At 44.1% G+C, this 18,662-nt stretch overlaps 1 protein-coding gene across 1 annotated transcript; it reads left to right on the forward strand.

The window, feature by feature from the left end:
• Positions 1-5,687: 5,687 nt before the first annotated feature.
• LOC129712791 (UDP-glucuronosyltransferase 2A2-like) lies at positions 5,688-13,565 on the forward strand. The gene is given in 3 exon segments (XM_055661527.1): positions 5,688-5,879; positions 9,408-9,901; positions 9,903-13,565. Coding segments are annotated over 2 exon segments (1,614 nt in total). The 5' UTR covers positions 5,688-5,879; positions 9,408-9,433; the 3' UTR covers positions 11,049-13,565.
• The last annotated feature ends 5,097 nt before the right edge of the window (positions 13,566-18,662 follow it).

The raw sequence follows: 18,662 nt of genomic DNA on the forward strand, positions 1-18,662 counted from the left end.
GGTAGGTAAGAGACAATATTATATAAAATAATCAACATATATGATGTGTTTATGAGTTCAGAAGCCTGATGGCATGATAATAAAAACTGTTCTTAAGTCTGGTGGTACATGCAGCCATGCTCCTGTATCGTCTGCCTGACAGTAACAAGGAGAACAGTCTGCGTGCTGGGTGGCTGTGGTCCTTGATGATGCTGTGTGCCTTCCGCAGGCACCGCCGGTGGAAAATGTCCTGAATGGCCGGGAGACAGTTGCCAGTGATGTGCTGTGTGCCCCCTTCACCACTCTCTGTAGTGATTTGCGGATGTGGGCAGAACAGTTCTCGTACCAGACTGTGCTGCAGCCCGTCAGCAGGCTCTCGATGGTGAATCTGTAGAAGTTTGTGAGGATGCTGGCGTTCATGCCAAACTTCCTCAGTCTTCTCAGGAAAAAGAGCCGCTGGCAGGCTTTCTTTGTTATTATGTCCGTGTGCAGTGACCAAGAGAGGACTTCAGTGATGTGCACACCGAGGAACTAGAAGCTGCTGACCCTTTCAACCTCAGCATCACCGATGTGGATGGGGAGGTGTCCACTCCCCTGCTGTCTCCTGCAGTCCACGATCATCTCTTTAGTTTTGCTGACATTGAAAGAGAGGTTATTTTCCTGGCACCAGCTGTTTAGTGCCTTTACCTCCTCTCTATAGGCCTTCTCATTATGGTCTGTGATGAGGCCCAGGATGGTCGTGTCATCAGCAAACTTTGGGATGATGTTAGAGTTGTGCTTAGCAGTACAGTCGTGCGTGAACAGGGAGTACAGGAGAGGACTGAGCACACAGCCCTGTGGTGTGCCTGTGTTAAGGATCAGTGAGGAAGAGGCGTGGCTGCCAATTCTCACCACTTGGGGCCTGCCCGTCAGGAAGTCGAATATCCAGCCACAGATGGGGGTCTCCAGTCCAAGATCAAGGAGCTTGGGGACGAGGTTCAGACATTAAACAATAGACAATAGACAATAGGTGCAGGAGTAGGCCATTCGGCCCTTCGAGCCAGAACCGCCATTCAATGTAATCATGGCTGATCATCCCCAATCAGTACCCCCCGTTCCTGCCTTGTCCCCATATCCCCTGACTCTGCAATTTTTAAGAGCCCTATCTAGCTCTCTCTTGAAAGCATCCAGAGAACCTGCCTCCACTGCCCTCTGAGGCAGAGAATTCCACAGACTCACCATTCTCTGTGAGAAAAAGTGTTTCCTCATCTCCGTTCTAAATGGCTTACTTCGTATTCTTAGACTGTGGCCCCTGGTTCTGGACTCCACAACATCGGGAACATGTTTCCTGCCTCTAGCGTGTCCAAACCAATCCTGAACAATCTTATATGTTTCAATGAGATACCCTCACATCCTTCTAAACTTCAGAGTGTACAAGCCCAGCTGCTCCATTCTCTCAGCATACGACAGTCCCGCCATCCCGGGAATTAACCTCGTAAATCTACGCTGCACTCCCTCAATAGCAAGAATGTCCTTCCTCAAATTAGGGGACCAAAACTGCACACAATACTCCAGGCGTGTCTGCAGTCACATGGTGGAAAGAATAAATGGAACATTGAAGGTTAATATAAATAATATTTGTGTAATTACAAAGTTGAATTGGATCGATGCCCTGCCATTGGCACTGAAGAGATGTTGCATGCAAAATAACCGAATAACCCACATAACACCACATGAGATGTTTACTGGCCGACCTATGTAGGTGGCACAATGGAGAGGTCTCGACAAGGGACCGAGTTTGGAACAGTTAGAGGTAGAATTTAAGAAGTATATGCAAACAGTTAATTATGATATACAAGTCTATTTATGCACAGGCAAAGTAAATGCTGTTGGAGGTGGACCAGGAGGAAGGACCCTTTAAACCTGGAGACAAGGTGTATTTATGAACTTTCCGAACCACCCACTGATGATCAGGTAGAAGGTTGATCTACCTGGTGCCATTTCAATCCTTACATGAGGGCTGTCCCGCAGGAATGAATAGATAATAGCCCTGAGGTAAGTGAACAGGAGGACAAAGAAGTGAGAGAAGAGTAGAGTTTTAACAAGAACGTTGTTTGACGTCAGTGGTGGGCAAATTAATGGAATGGATATTTAAAGATAATATATATATAAGAATCTGGAAAAATTGGGTCGGATTAGGAAGAATTAGCATGGATTTGTGACTGGAAGGTCATGTTTGACAAATCTTGAATTTTTTGAAGAGGTTATTAGGGAAATTGATGAGGGTAAAGTGGTAGATGTTGTCTAGATGGACTTCAGTAAGGCCTTTGACAAGGTTCCACACTTAGGAGTAGCCAGATGGATTAAACAGTGGCTGTATGGGAGATGCCAGAGAGTAAGGTGGATGGCTGTTTGTCAGGTTGGAGGTCAGTGACTAATGGTGTGGTAAATTGGATTAAAAGTGTAAATGTAGATGATACTAAGATAGTTGGTGTTGTAAATAATGAAGTAGATTTTCAAAGTCTACAGAGAGATTTAGGTCGTTTGGAAGACTGGGCTGAAAGATGGCAGATGGAGTTTAATGCTGATAAGTGTGAGGTGATACATCTTGGAAGGACAAATCAAAATAGGACGTACATGGTAAATGGTTGTGAATTGAGGAGTGAAGTTGAACAGAGGGATCTAGGAATAACTGTGCATAGTTCCGTGAAGGTGGAATCTCATGTAGATAGGGTGGTAAAGAAAGCTTTTGGTGTGTTGGCCTTTATTAATCAGAGCATTGTGTATAGAAGTTGGGATGTAATGTTAAAATTGTACAAGGCATTGGTGAGGCCAATTCTGGAGTATGGTGTACAATTGTGGTCGACAAATTATAGGAAAGATGTCAACAAAATAGAGAGAGTACAGAGGAGATTAACTAGAATTTTGCCTGGGTTTCAGCAACTAAGATACAGAGAAAGGTTGAATAAGTTAGGTCTTTATTCTTTGGAGCACAGAAGGTTAAGGGGGGACTTGATAGAGGTCTTTAAAATGATGAGAGGGATAGACAGAGTTGACATAGATAAGCTTTTTCAATTGAGAGTAGGGAAGATTTAAAGAGGACATGATTTGAGAATTAAGGGACAGAAGTTTAGGGGTAACATGAGGGGGAACTTCTTTACTCAGAGAGTGGCAGCTGTGTGGAATGAGCTTCCAGTGGAAGTGGTGGAGGTAGGTTAGATTTTATAATTTAAAAATAAATTGGAAAGGTATATGGACTGGAAAGGAATGGAGGGTTATGGTCTGAGTGTAGGTAGATGGGACTAGGTGAGAGTACGTGTTCGGCAAGGACTAGAAGGGCCGATGTGGCCTGTTTCATTGCTGTCATTGTTATATGATTAAGATAATGTGAGTTTTTTGGAGACAATAGTGACTATGAGATTGGTGTAAATAAGGTGAGAATAAGGGGTGTATGTGTCTTGTTTGGGGAACAATGTTTCACCTTCATACGTAATAATACTAGCCCGGAGGGGTCTTTCACTAAAGCCATGGATAAGTTAGTGAGGTTAAAAGAAACATAGAGTTAAGACATCAATTGTGTGGGTGGCTGGAGAGCATGTTGGGGGGTTTGGGGAGAATGGCTGATTCAAATTGGTCTGACCATTGGGATCGTACTACTTTCAGTGGCAATAATGTTGTGCTGTGTTTTCCCCTGTATTAAGCCCCCCCTGGTGAAAGCTACTGTGAAACAACTGCCAATGATAACGGGTGCAGACGAATCCAGCCCTAAAGGAAAGTGGATCTCGGTGATAGAGTACTACTACGATTAAGAAGAACTGTTAGGAAAATGTTAAATGAAGCCTGTAAGGGAAGCTGGATCTTTTTTCCTGCCTCACGTAATGGGGGTGGGTTTTTGGCCCAGTTTCTCAAGGAGCCAGAGAAAGAAGACTACACAGCATTACGTAAATTTAATTAAACGAGCCTGCATTTTAGGGCTATATGAGTGATTTGACCTGGGGGATGTGTGTGTAGTTTTCTTTGTCTTTTGAGGCTTTTTAGTCTCAGAGGAGGAAGTTATATAGAAGTTATATAGAAGAAACAAGTTACTTCTAACTTTTACCAATATGTTTAAAACATTATTTTTATGTGATCAGACATCGGCACACAATCAAGTTGCTTCTTAGTTTTATTTTGCTTTAGCTAGAACATCATGGTAGGCTCAGAGTTTAAAGTTAAAGGGCAAGGACAGTGAGAGACTAAAGTTAATGAAGCATGCATGCCAAGTAGCCAAAGATAAGACTGTAATAAAAAGCTGTCTGAATTTATGAATCGGAGAACAATCAGAGAGCGACCAGGCCGTGTTGCCTCTGAATGTTCCAAGCCAAAATTTGTGTGCAAATAAAGGCTTTTTGTCTTGAAGAATTCTCCGTGTCTGTGGCCTTTTATCCAAACTTTGAGTCTTAAAACCACGACATTAACAGAGTCAACATTTATAAACATTTTATTCTTTAACAAGAATTAACAGAATTATGAATGAACAGAATTATGAATCTAACCCTATATCACACACACAAACTATTCCCCCGCAACGCTGATTACACTGCGAGTCGGGTTACTGAAATGGACGAACAAAAGGCCCCGCTCCGTTGCGTACTACACGTCAGCCCATTGCATTTCGCACGAGTGGCCTATCTTGCTCCACTACAGGATCTTTGCTTTCACCTGCCTTCTCCCCACATCCCCAGACATCAGCAATAATCAAGAATATGCCATTCTCTACCTTAAAAATATCCATTCAGATTAGAGAAATCAATATTAATATAGGGCGGCACGGTGGCACAGCGGTAGAGTTGCTGCCCTACAGCGCCAGACTTGGGTTTGATACTGACTACGGGTGCTGTCTGTGTGGAGTTTGTACGCTCTTCCTGTGACCGCATGGGATTTCTCCAGGTGCTCCGGTTTCCTCCTACATTCCAAAATGTCCAGGGTCGGAAGCTAATTGGCTTGGGTGAAAATTGTCAGTTGTCCTTTGTGTGTAGGATAGTGTTAACGTGGACGCTGGTTAACGCTGGTTGCGCGAACTCAATGGACCGAAGGACCTGTTTCCGCACGGTACCTCTAAACTAAACTAAAGTTTGGGTTTGTAAACTGCCCAATGTTTGTCTTGTCTGCAAACTTACTAATCAACCCACCAAATCATTTATAAACTCAAATCATTTATATATCCAAATCATTTATATATTCACACGCAGTAAAGGTCCCAGCACTGGTCCTTGTGGAACAACACTGGTCACAGTGCCCCGGTCAAAACAAAAACTCATCTGCCACTACTCTACTCTCTACTGCCAAGCAACTTTTGAATGTAAAGCCCATACAATCTCTGGATTGTTATAAAATCCATCTGGTTCATTGGTATTTGCATTAAGGGAATGTAAAACTCGCTTGATCAGTTTGTATTCCTGGAAGTCTAGGGTAACAGAGTCAGGAGGTTGAACGTTGTGTTGACTCCGAGGCAATAAGTAAACTTAACTTGTCCTTGTCAACAAAATATTGCCAACCAAACATGCAGCTCGGAATGAAAAATAATCGCATCAAAGCGAACATTACACAACCAAAGCTCTTATTGGACTTTGTCCCCTTCAACTGTAAAGCGTTGATCACTTTCCCGTGATTGAAATCTCAGCGACATTGGAAAGGAAACTTCCATCGCGATTGTATTTACCAAATGAACTTTCATACTTGCGGTTAGTTTTAGATAGGGTTTGGGGGCGGGTAAATTGGGTGTTGTATTTGTCCGTAAGCATTTACCTGTGTTACTCGCGGACAAGTGAACAAGGTGTGAGGGGGCCGGCGTTTTTTATTTCTTGTGTGGATTGGAAGCGGTCGCAGAGTCCCAGGCTCCAGAGAAGGAGATTGTTTCACTGGTAATTCAGATACCTAAGGTATGTAAATTGAAAACACTTCCAAATTCCCCACAATCTCTGTGTTGTAACAATGCATGCTTTCTAGTTACAGTTTCGGCAACGAATAGCAATATTTAATTTTCATTTTATCTTGAACAAACTTGCCGAGAGCTTATTTTTTTTCATACTCGATATTATCTCAACACATATATATTGTATTCTCCATACACACACATTTCTACTCCTAAGATTTCACTCAATAGTCAATATTCCATTCCTGGCCCATTTGACTGTGTTTTTACTTTTACGCTTTAAACTGAAGCCCATGTTTTGTCTGAAGAAGTGCCTCGAGCTGTTCATTTTGTCCAGAGATGTTGCCTGGCCCGCTGAGATACTCCAGCTTTTTGTGTCTATCCCATCCCATGTTATGTTGTGGGATTCACATACACATTTAGGTTTGTTGCAGTGTTCGCCTGATCTTTGATCAAAAATGCGAGCTGTTTTAACGATCCCGATAAGGGTAATGCTGTTGTAAACGAACTTAATCGCTAAACCATTTCATCCTACAGTCCAGGCGCCAGCTCTCACACCTACGCATTGTTTCCTTGATATCCGTCCTCTTTGATGCCTCCTTTTTCACAGCTTACCCTTCCATCATTACTTTTTTGCATATCGCTAATTCATTAGTTCTATATCGCTCTATATACCGTCTCCTATCTCCCAGTCTAAAGAAGGGTCTCGACACAAAACGTCACCCATTCCTTCTCTCCAGAGATGCTGCCTGTCCCGCTGAGTTACTCCAGTATTTTGTGCTTGTCTTCATCCTAAAATGCACAAACAGGACTGCCCTGGCAGACCCAATGTTTCTGCCTGCTCCAGCCCCACAGATCTCATCTCCAAATTCCTCAATTCAGGGGCGGCACAGTGGCGCAGCGGTGGAGTTGCTGCCTTACCAGGATCTATCCTGACTATGGGTGCTGTCTGTACGGATTGTACGTTCTCCCCGTGACCTGCTTGGGTTTCCTCCGGCTGCTCCGGTTTCCTCCTACCCTCCAAAGACGCTCAGGTTTGGAGGTCAATAGGCCTGGTCCCTAATTCTAAATGGTCCCCAAATGCGTGAGGGATAGTTTCAGTGTGCGGGGATCGCTGGTCGGCATGGACTTGATGGGCCGAAGGAGACCCATGCTGACCCATTTCCGTGCTGTATCTCTGAACTAAACTAAATTAAACTACCTTGTCCCCCCTTGTCCAGTTCCTTCGGACTTACATCTGAGACACATCACAAGCTCTTCAACACTTCAATAACTTTCAATTCCTATGTCCCCATCGCCTCAGCATGGATGATCAGTATATTCCATCGTTCCCCACTAGGAGGGGCTCAGGGTCATTAAAATCTTCCTTGAACAGAAACTAAATCGGTTCTCCTCTACACTCTCCTCCCCCTTCCGAAATCTGTCCTCACCCTCAACAACCTTTCTGTTGACTCCTCTTTCTTTCTTCAAGTCTTATATTTGGCACGGTGGCACAGTGAGGTAGCGGTAGAGTTACTGCCTGGCAGCGACAGAGACCCGGGTTCAATCCTGACCACGGGTGCTGTTTGTACGTTCTCCCTGTGACCTGGGTTGGTTTTCTCCGCATGCTCTGGTTTCCTCCCACACGTGCAGGTTTGTAGGTTCATTGGCTTCTGCAAAGTGTGAATTGACCAGAGTGTGGAGGAGAGCGCGAGTGTACGGCGTGATCACTGGTCGGCGTGGCCTCGGTGGACTGATGGGCCTGTTTCCACGCTGCCTCTCTCAACATTAAAGTCTATTGGCACTCGCATGGATTACAGCTGTGCCTGTTATGTCAAACAACCCTTGAACCAGGCTTACACTGGCATCATCCCCAACTCTTTCGTCACATTGACAACAGCATCGGAGCTGCATCCTCCACCAATGCTGAACTCTAGATGCTACCTGTCCCACTGTCCAGCATTTTGTGTCCATCTTTGGTGTACTTCAGCACTTTAATTTTAGAGTTTTTAATTCTGCTTACTTTCAGTGACTGATGGACAAGGACTCCCAGATCTCATTGTACTTCCCCTTTTCCTAACTTGATACCATTCAATAATCTGCCTTCCTGTTCTTGCCACCAAAGTGAATAATCTCACATTTATCCACATTAAATTGCATCTGCCCACTCCCCAACCTGTCCAAGTCACCCTGCATCCTCATAGCATCTTCCTCACAGTTCACACTGGCACCCAGCTTTGTGTCATCTGCAAATTTGCTAATGCCACTTTTAATCCCTTCATCTAAATCATTACTGTATATTGTACAGGATACTGAGTTGGATGATCAGCCATGATCATATTGAATGGCGGTCGGTGCTGGCTCGAAGGACCGAATGGCCTACTCCTGCACCTAATTTCTATGTTTCTATGTAAATAGCTGCGGCCCAGCACTGAGCCTTGTGATACCCCACTAGTCACTGCCTGCCATTCTGAAAGGAAATTGTTTATCCCTACTCTTTATTTCCTGTATGCCAACTAATTTTCTATCCTTGTCAGTACTTTACTGCCAATACCAAGTGCTCCAATTTTGCCCAATAATCTCAAATGCGGTACCTTATCAACAACTTTCTGAAAGTCCAGGTACACAACATCCACTGGCTCTCCCTTGTCCATTTTCCTTGTTACATCCCCAAAAATTCCAGAAGATTAGACAACAATGATTTCCCCTTTGTAAATTCCATGCTGACTTGGACCGATTCTGTTACTGCAATAATGTGCCACTATTTTTTGTTTAATGTAATTGATTCCAGCATCTTACCCATCACCGATGTCAGGCTAAATGACGTCAAGAAAGATAATGCCATTTAGAGGGAAAGATAGACCAGTCATGATTGAATGGCAGAGTGGACTTGATGGGCCAAATGGCCTAATTCTTCTCCTGGAAATTATGTACATATTTATTTCCTTCAAAATACACTGAACTCTCATTGAAAAATGAAATGTGGCCTTAAGCTTTTGGAGAAATATTGCACAACAATTAAAATCCTTTTACTCCCCCCTATTGCAAATTAGTTTAGTTTTGTTTAGAGGTACAGCATGGAAACAGGCCCTTTGGCCCACCAAGTCCACGCCGACCATCAATCACTCATTTATGCTAGTTCTGTATGATCTCAATTTCCCATCCACTCTTTCTACACTTGAGGCAATATATACAGAGGCCAATTAACATACAAACCTGCATGTCTTTGGGATGTGGGAGGAAACCGGTGGCGGACTAACTCAGCGGTCGGGCAGCATCCATGGTGAACGTGAACAGGTCATGTTTCGGATGCCAACATGTCATGGGCCAATGGAAGGAGAATGGGTTTGAGAGGGAAAGATTGATCAGCCATGCTTGAATGGCAGAGTAGATTTGATGGGCCGAATGGCCTAATTCTGCCCTGAGAATTTATGAACATGTAATCTATCCCTGACGTGATGAGTTACCTCCCTGAGGTACTCCAGCACTTTGTGTTTTTATTCTCCTTTTGCCAATGTTTGTCACTTACCAACATTTCTAGTCAATTCTTCAACAGGATCAGTGTGATCATCTTTCCTCAACATGGGTGGTCTTGGATGGAAAAGCAGATCAAATGTCACATTTGTTCTCGGTATCATCTTCGCCCTGTCTTGTCCAATTACCCAAGCAGCTAGAATATTGGTCGTGCCTGTTGATGGAAGTCACTGGATCAACATGAAAATTCTAATGGAAGAGCTGATCCCTCGCGGCCACAACATCACTGTGCTTTGTTTCTCCACAGCCTGGTTCATCAAAGAGAGACCCGATCTGTATCAAACCATCATAGTTCAAGCACAAGATAATTTTGTAGCTCCTGTAAGGAAAGAAATGATGGAGAAATTTGTGCTAATGTCACTGGACAGGTTACAGAATGGTCACTCACTATGGGGCAACATAATGTTACAAAATGTAATGGTTACGATTATGTACAATTTCCATAGTCTTTATCAAAATTTCAACATGGCGATCTTTGAAAACAAAACCTTGTTGAATCAACTTGAAAATGCAAACCTTTGACCTAATACTCACAGATCCTATATTTGCTACTGGGCCAATGCTTGCATATTATTTAAAAGTGCCGCTGGTGTACAACATACGATGGCAGATCAATGGGGAAGCCCATTTTCTCACTGCCCCGTCACCACTTTCCTACGTCCCACTTCCTGGCTCACTTCTCACAGACAAAATGGATTTTCTCCAAAGAACAGAAAATGTCATTCACAGTGTAATTCAACACTTGATTTCTGAATTTATGATGTATCCACTTTATAATGAATTCTGCCATCGGTATCTGGGACCAGACACGGACATCAAGTCGATTCTCCTCAGAGCTGATGTGTGGCTGATGAGGGTGGATTTTGTGTTTGAATTCCCAAGACCCACCATGCCAAACATTGTGTACATCGGAGGCTTCCAGTGTAAACCAGCACGGCCTCTGGCAGCAGAGTTTGAGGAGTTTGCCCAAAGCTCAGGGAAACATGGACTTGTTGTAATGTCATTGGGTTCCATTGTCGACTCTTTACCAATGGAGATTACAATGAAAATAGTAGAAGCTTTATCTCAAATCCCCCAGAAGGTTATCTGGAGATATGATGGTGAGACCCCTCCCAATATAGGGAATAATACACTGCTGGCAAAATGGATCCCTCAGAACGACCTGCTGGGTCACCCCAACACACGGGCCTTTGTTTCACACGGAGGCACCAATGGGATTTATGAAGCCATCTACCATGGGGTGCCAGTGATCGGCATGCCTCTGCTTTTTGACCAGTTTGACAATCTACTAAAGCTTGAATCCCGAGGAGCAGCAAAAGTGATCAACATTGCAACCATGCACTCCACAGATCTGTTGCAGACACTCAACGAGGTGATAAACGGCGCATCTTATGGGGACAACATGAAGAGACTCTCCGCTCTCCATCGGGACCAGCCAGAGTCGCCAATGGAGAGAGCCGTTTTCTGGGTTGAGTACGTTGCCCGACACAAAGGGGCAGGGCATTTGCGCTCAGAATCCCACCAACTCCCCTGGTACGCTTACTATTGTGTAGATGTGATGATCTTTCTGATGTCTGTGTTACTCCTGCTCACTGTGTTGGTGGTTGGAACACTGAAGAAACTTTGTCTTATTGCACTGAAGAAAAAGCAAAAAATTCATTAAGGTTTATCCTTTAGAATTGGGAGAATGTCTTTTAATTTTTTGCAATTACATTTTAGTAAACAATTTTTAATCATAGTTTCTCCAACACCCCACCTAACATTTCTCTCGAAACCCATTCCCAATACAGCTAATGTGAATCTTAATAATGTCTATTCAGAAATTGTAACAGATATTTACTGAATGTAGTTTCCACTGTCAACCATCTGTACATGAATTAAATGTGACAAAATTGACATGTTTTTGAAATAGTCTTCAAACAAAACCTAAAAAACAGTTCACACGTGTCAAGAACCTGTTTTGATAATTGTTGTTCCCAATTCCCACAATCATACTGTCTATTGGTACACATGTTCACCACATTGTTTCTCAGTTTCAATATGTTTGTTTTCTCCATCATTGGAGTTGCCTTCCATGTCTTGTCATGTTGAAAAATTGCCTCTTTCATGAACTTTGTTCTGCACATTTTCCCAACTATGACTGATGCCTGATGACAGCTGAACCAGTGGGAGAGTCGAGGACCAGAGGCCACAGCCTCAGAAGAAAAGTCCATACCTTTAGAAAGGAGATGAGGAGGAATTTCTTTAGAGAGACGGGGTTGAATCTGTGGAATTCATTGTCACAGATGGCTGTGGAGGCCAAGTCAATAGGTATTTTTTATGGACGTCAGGGGTTATGGGGGGAAGGTAGGAGAATGGGGTTGAGAGGGAAGCAAATTGATTGAATGGCGTGAACTTGAAGAATGGCCTAATTCTGCTCCTACAACTTATGAACTTATGAAGACTCACTTGGGAATATCCTGCTGATCGTTCATGAATGTTGGATCTAACAACTAGAACTTATTTCTGAACAGCATTGGCAGAAGCAAGTACAAGGGACTGATCTCGGATCAGTGTTAAGGGAGATTGAGAAATAAATGAGGAGCTAAATGTTAGCACTGCTGGCAGGAGATTTGACTGAAGATGTTGCAGGAACATATGAGCCTGAAATATTAATAATTCAGGCTCATATGTTCCTGCAACATCATCAGTTTCCCATTTACTCATTAATAAATGGGATTCCAGTTGATGTGAAGGCCAGGCCAAATATTGTTTGTAAGGAAGATAGACACAAAAAAAGCTTGTGTAACTTAGCGGGTCAGGCAACATATATGGAGACAAGGAATATGTGACATTTAGGGTCGATAGATGTCTTCAGTCTGAAGAAGGGTCTTGTCCCGAAACGTCACCTGTTCGCTCTCAACTGAGATGCTGCCTGTCCCGCTGAGTTACTCCAGCTTTTTGTGTCTATCTTCTGATTGGGAGTCAGCGGAGAGGGTACCGAGAAAGATATGAAAAGGTACATAGAACGAATGAATGAGCGATATGCAAAAAGACAGATCAGAGTCAGAAACAACAATCAAGGAAAGATTGCGCCCACAATGGTCCATTGTTGGCTGTGGGGAATGTGATAATTAATAATGCAAACAGTGAAACTCAGCAGGACGACAGTGAAACTAGTACAAAAACTAGGGTAGGACAGGGACAGAGGGAGGGGATGAAAGGGTTACTTGAAGTTAAAGAAATCAATATTCATACTGCTGGGTTGTCAGCTGCCCAAGCAACATATGACGTTTCCTACTGCTGTGTACATCTTTTAAAAATGAATTGTCAGTCACCCACTGAAGATGCAACAGCTGTCCCCATACCACCTCCCTCGGCTTTGTCCAGGGACCCCGACAGTCCTTTCAGGCTAGACAGTGGTCACTTGCACCTTCTCCAACCTTATCTACTGTATCCGTTGTTCAAGATGTGGACTCTTATAAATCGGCGAGACCAAGCGCAAATCATTACGCGGAACACCTTCGCTCAGTGCACCTGAAACTACACGATCTCCCCGTTACTAAACACTTTAATTCTGCTATCCATTCCCACACAGACATTTTGGTCCTCGTTCTCCTCCATTGTCAGAGTGAGGCTAAACACAAATTGGAGGAACAGCATCTTATATTTCACTTGGGCAGCTTACAGCCCAGTGGTATGAATATTGAATTCTCTAACTTCAAGTAACCCCAGCATTTCCTTTCTATCCCTCCCCCACCCAAGTCGCACTAGCTTCTCATTTTCACTCAACAAATGGCGAACTATTCCTGTTTCCTATATGATTGTTAATTTTTTGCATATTTTTCATTTATTGTTCTTTATATCTCTACAACATCATCTATATCTCTCATTTCTCTTGTCCCAAACCAGTCTGAAGAAGGGTCTCAACCCGAAACATCACCCATTCCTTCTCTCCAGAGATGCTGTCTGGCTTGCTGGGTTACGCCAGCATTTTGTGTCTTGATCCCGATCATAGAGTTTAGTTTAGAGATTCAACACGGAAACAGGCTCTTTCTCCCACCAAGTCCGTGCTGACCAGCGATCCCCGCACATTAACACTGTCCTACACACACATTAGGGACAATTTACATTTATACCAAGCCAAAGAGTGTTTTAGTTTGAAAATGCTTGGTAAAAGTGTGTGTTTGGTTTGAAAATGCTTGGTAAAAGTGTGTGTTTGGTTTGAAAATGCTTGGTAAAAGTATGTTTTGGTTTGAAAATGCTAGCGTTGCCTTGCCTAATTGAAAAGTTGGTTTGAGAATGCTAAAGTTGCCTTCCTAATTGAAAAGTTGGTTTGAAAATGCTAAAGTTGCCTTGCCATCTATATAATTAAATGTCTCATCTTGACCACTTCCTTTTTGCACTGTATATTGATTTTAGGAAAAACGATACCACGTACGGCTGTGATTATTGGCCATCTTACTGAGAGTCCCCCTCTGCTCATCAGGTGGTGAGGATTTTTCCCAACGATTAAAAATATAAGAGTAATTATTGTTTGAAAAATGTTGAGATTCTCTATCCTGTCAATTACACCATGAAGGTCACGCCCCTTCTGGTGGGAGGGACTATAAAACCTGGAAGTGTGGGTGTGGCTCAGTCTCTGCAAGAAGGGGGAGTGAGAGGTCACGACTCTCTGCCTTTAGTGGCCTTGCACCCTGCTTGAAATGGCATGAAACTGCATTTGAATTTGCTGGCCTTGCACCATGCTTGAAATGGTATGAAACTGCACTTGAATTTTATGGCCATGCAACCTGCTTGAAATGGTAGGAAACTGCACTCGAATTTGATGGCCTTGCACCCTGCTTGAAGTGGCAGGAAACTGCACTTGAATTTGGTAGCCTTGCACCCTGCTTGAAGTGGCATTTCAAGGTACAGCCGTGAATAAACTGTCAGCCCACCAGCCTTGAGTGACTGAGCCGCCAGCCCAAGAATCCATTCAGCCCACAACACTCATATTCGTGCTCCAGAAAGCCCCCACCCCCCGCACACTGGCCACCAATATTGGAATTGGTGGAGAGGTGGAATATTCACCCTCCCGTGTGAAGCTGGGCCACAACGGGTCCCACTTAGTCTAGTAACAAATAAAATTAGTTTGTTACAATGAGCAGAAAATATGAAAATACAAGCTGGCAACTCAGAAGGTGGATAAAAATGCTGGAGAAACTCAGCGGGCGAGGCAGCATCTATGGAGTGAAGGAAATAGGCAATGTTTGTGGTCAAAACCGTTCTCCAGACTGATGTGAGGATGGGGGGGGGGGGGGGGAGCAGGAAGAAGAAAGGAAGAGGTGGAGCCAGTGGGCTGAGGGAGAGCTGAGAAGGGGAGGAGAAAGTTGGGACTACCTGAAATTAGAGAAGTCAATGTTCATACCGCTGGGGTGCAAAGTGCCCAAGCGAAATATGAGGTGCTGCTCCTCCAACTGATGGTGGTCCTCAATCTGGCCATGGAGGAGGCCCACGACAGAAAGGTTGGATTCAGAATGGGAAGGGGAGTTGAAGTGCGGAGCTGTTCGGCGAAGCGATCGCCAAGCCTACGCTTGGTCTCACCGATGTAGAGCAGCTGACATCTAGAGCAGCAGATGCAATAGATGAGGTTGAAGAAGGTGCAGGTGAACCTCTGCCGCATCTGGAAAGACTGCTTGGGTCCTTGAATGGAGTCCAGGGGGGAGGTAAAGCGACAAGTGTAGCATTTCCTGAGGTTGCAAGGGAAACATAGAAACATAGAAATTAGGTGCAGGAGTAGGCCATTCGGCCCTTCGAGCCTGCACCGCCATTCAATATGATCATGGCTGATCATCCAACTCAGTATCCCGTACCTGCCTTCTCTCCATACCCCCTGATCCCCTTAGCCACAAGGGCCACATCTAACTCCCTCTTAAATATAGCCAATGAACTGGCCTCAACTACCCTCTGTGGCAGAGAGTTCCAGAGATTCACCACTCTCTGTGTGAAAACCTTTCTTCTCATCTCGGTTTTAAAGGATTTCCCCTTTATCCTTAAGCTGTGACCCCTTGTCCTGGACTTCCCTAACATCGGGAACAATCTTCCTGCATCTAGCCTGTCCAACCCCTTAAGAATTTTGTAAGTTTCTATAAGATCCCCTCTCAATCTTCTAAATTCTAGAGAGTATAAACCAAGTCTATCCAGTCTTTTCTTCATAAGACAGTCCTGACATCCCAGGAATCAGTCTGGTGAACCGTCTCTGCACTCCCTCTACGGCAATAATGTCCTTCCTCAGATTTGGAGACCAAAACTGTACGCAATACTCCAGGTGTGGTCTCACCAAGACCCTGTACAACTGCAGTAGAACCTCTCTGCTCCTATACTCAAATCCTTTTGCAATGAAAGCTAACATACCATTCGCTTTCTTTACTGCCTGCTGCACCTGCATGCCTACCTTCAATGACTGGTGTACAATGACACCCAGGTCTCGCTGCATCTCCCCCTTTCCCAATCGGCCACCATTTAGATAATAGTCTGCTTTCCTGTTTTTGCCACCAAAATGGATAACCTCACATTTATCCACATTATACTGCATCTGCCAAACATTTGCCCACTCACCCAGCCTATCCAAGTCACCCTGCAGTCTCCTAGCATCCTCCTCACAGCTAACACTGCCCCCCAGCTTAGTGTCATCCGCAAACTTGGAGATATTGCCTTCAATTCCCTCATCCAGATCATTAATATATATTGTAAATAGCTGGGGTCCCAGTACTGAGCCTTGCGGTACCCCACTAGTCACTGCCTGCCATTGTGAAAAGGACCCGTTTACTCCTACTCTTTGCTTCCTGTTTGCCAGCCAGTTCTCTATCCACATCAATACTGAACCCCCAATGCCATGTGCTTTAAGTTTGTATACTAATCTCTTATGTGGGACCTTGTCGAAAGCCTTCTGGAAGTCCAGATACACCACATCCACTGTTTCTCCCCTATCCACGCTACTAGTTACATCCTCGAAAAATTCTATAAGATTCGTCAGACATGATTTACCTTTCGTAAATTCATGCTGACTTTGTCCAATGATTTCACCACTTTCCAAATGTGCTGCTATCCCATCTTTAATAACTGACTCTAGCAGTTTCCCCACTACCGATGTTAGGCTAACTGGTCTGTAATTCCCCGTTTTCTCTCTCCCTCCCTTCTTAAAAAGTGGGGTTACGTTTGCTACCCGCCAATCCTCTGGAACTACTCCAGAATCTAAAGAGTTTTGAAAGATTATTACTAATGCATCCACTATTTCTGGAGCTACTTCCTTAAGTACTCTGGGATGCAGCCTATCTGGCCCTGGGGATTTATCGGCCTTTAATCCATTCAATTTACCCAACACCACTTCCCGACTAACCTGGATTTCACTCAATTCCTCCACCTCCTTTGACCCGCGGGCCCCTGCTATTTCCGGCAGATCATTTATGTCTTCCTTAGTGAAGACGGAACCAAAGTAGTTATTCAATTGGTCCGCCATATCCTGGTTCCCCATGATCAACTCACCTGTTTCTGACTGCAAGGGACCTACATTTGTTTTAACTAATCTCTTTCTTTTCACATATCTATAAAAACGTTTGCAGTCAGTTTTTATGTTCACTGCCAGTTTTCTTTCATAATCCATTTTTCCTTTTCTAATTAAGCCCTTCGTCCTCCTCTGCTGGTCTCTGAATTTCTCCCAGTCCTCCGGTATGCTGCTTTTTCTGGCTAGTTTGTACGCATCATCCTTTGCTTTGATACTATCCCTGATTTCCCTTGTTATCCATGGATGCACTACCTTCCCTGATTTATTCTTTTGCCAAACTGGGATGAACAATTTTTGTAGTTCATCCATGCAGTCTTTAAATGCCTTCCATTGCATATCCACCGTCAACCCTTTTAGAATTAATTGCCAGTCAATCTTGGCCAATTCACGTCTCATACCCTCAAAGTTACCTTTCTTTAAGTTCAAAACCATTGTTTCTGAATTAACAATGTCACCCTCCATCCTAATGAAGAACTCAATCATATTATGGTCACTCTTGCCCAAGGGGCCACGCACAACAAGACTACTAACTAACCCTTCCTCATTACTCAATACCCAGTCTAAAATAGCCAGCTCTCTCGTTGGTTCCTCTACATGTTGGTTTAGATAACTATCCCGCATACATTCCAAGAAATCCTCTTCCTCAGCACCCCTGCCAGTTTGATTCACCCAATCTATATGTAGATTGAAGTCACCCATTATAACTGCTTTGCCTTTGTCGCAAGCATTTCTAATTTCCTGTTTGATGCCATCCCCAACTTCACTACTACTGTTAGGTGGCCTGTACACAACACCCACCAGCGTTTTCTGCCCCTTATTGTTTCGCAGCTCTACCCATACCGATTCCACATCCTCCAAACTAATGTCCTTCCTTTCCATTGCGTTAATCTCCTCTCTAACCAGCAACACTACCCCACCTCCTTTTCCTTTCTCTCTATCCCTCCTGAATATTGAATATCCCGGGATGTTCAGCTCCCAGCCTTGGTCACCCTGGAGCCATGTCTCCGTGATCCCAACTATATCATAATCATTAATGGCTATCTGCACGTTCAACTCATCCACCTTATTACGAATACTCCTTGCATTGAGACACAAAGCCTTCAGGCTTGTTTTTACAACGCTCTTACCCCTTATACAATTATGTTGAAAAGTGGCCCTTTTTGATTTTTGCCCTGGTTTTGTCTGCCTGCCACTTTTACTTTTCACCTTGCTACCTATTGCTTCTACCTTCATTTTACACCCCCCTGCCCCTCTGCTCTTGTACCCATCCCCCTGCCACATTAGTTTAAATCCTCCCCGACAGCAGTAGCAAACACCCCCCCAAGGACATTGGTTCCATTCCAGCCCAGGTGCAGACCGTCCTGTTTGTACTGGTCCCACCTCCCCCAGAACTGGTTCCAATGCCCTAAAAATTTGAATCCCTCCCCCTTGCACCATTTTTCAAGCCACGTATTCATCTGCAATATCCTCCTATTTCTGCTCTGACTGGCCCGTGGTACTGGTAGTAATCCAGAGATTATTACCTTTGAGGTCCTACTTTTAAGCTTATCTCCTAGCTCCCTAAATTCATCCTTTAGGACCTCATCCCTTTTTTTACCTATATCGTTGGTGCCAATATGCACCACGACAACTGGCTGTTCACTCTCCCCCTCCAGAATGTCCTGCAGCCGTTCTGTGACATCCCTGACCCTTGCACCAGGGAGGCAACATACCATCCTGGAGTCTCTTTTGCGGCCGCAGAAACGCCTATCT

Source organism: Leucoraja erinacea, chromosome 33, assembly GCF_028641065.1.
Source record: "Leucoraja erinacea ecotype New England chromosome 33, Leri_hhj_1, whole genome shotgun sequence".
Lineage (NCBI taxonomy): Eukaryota > Metazoa > Chordata > Chondrichthyes > Rajiformes > Rajidae > Leucoraja > Leucoraja erinaceus.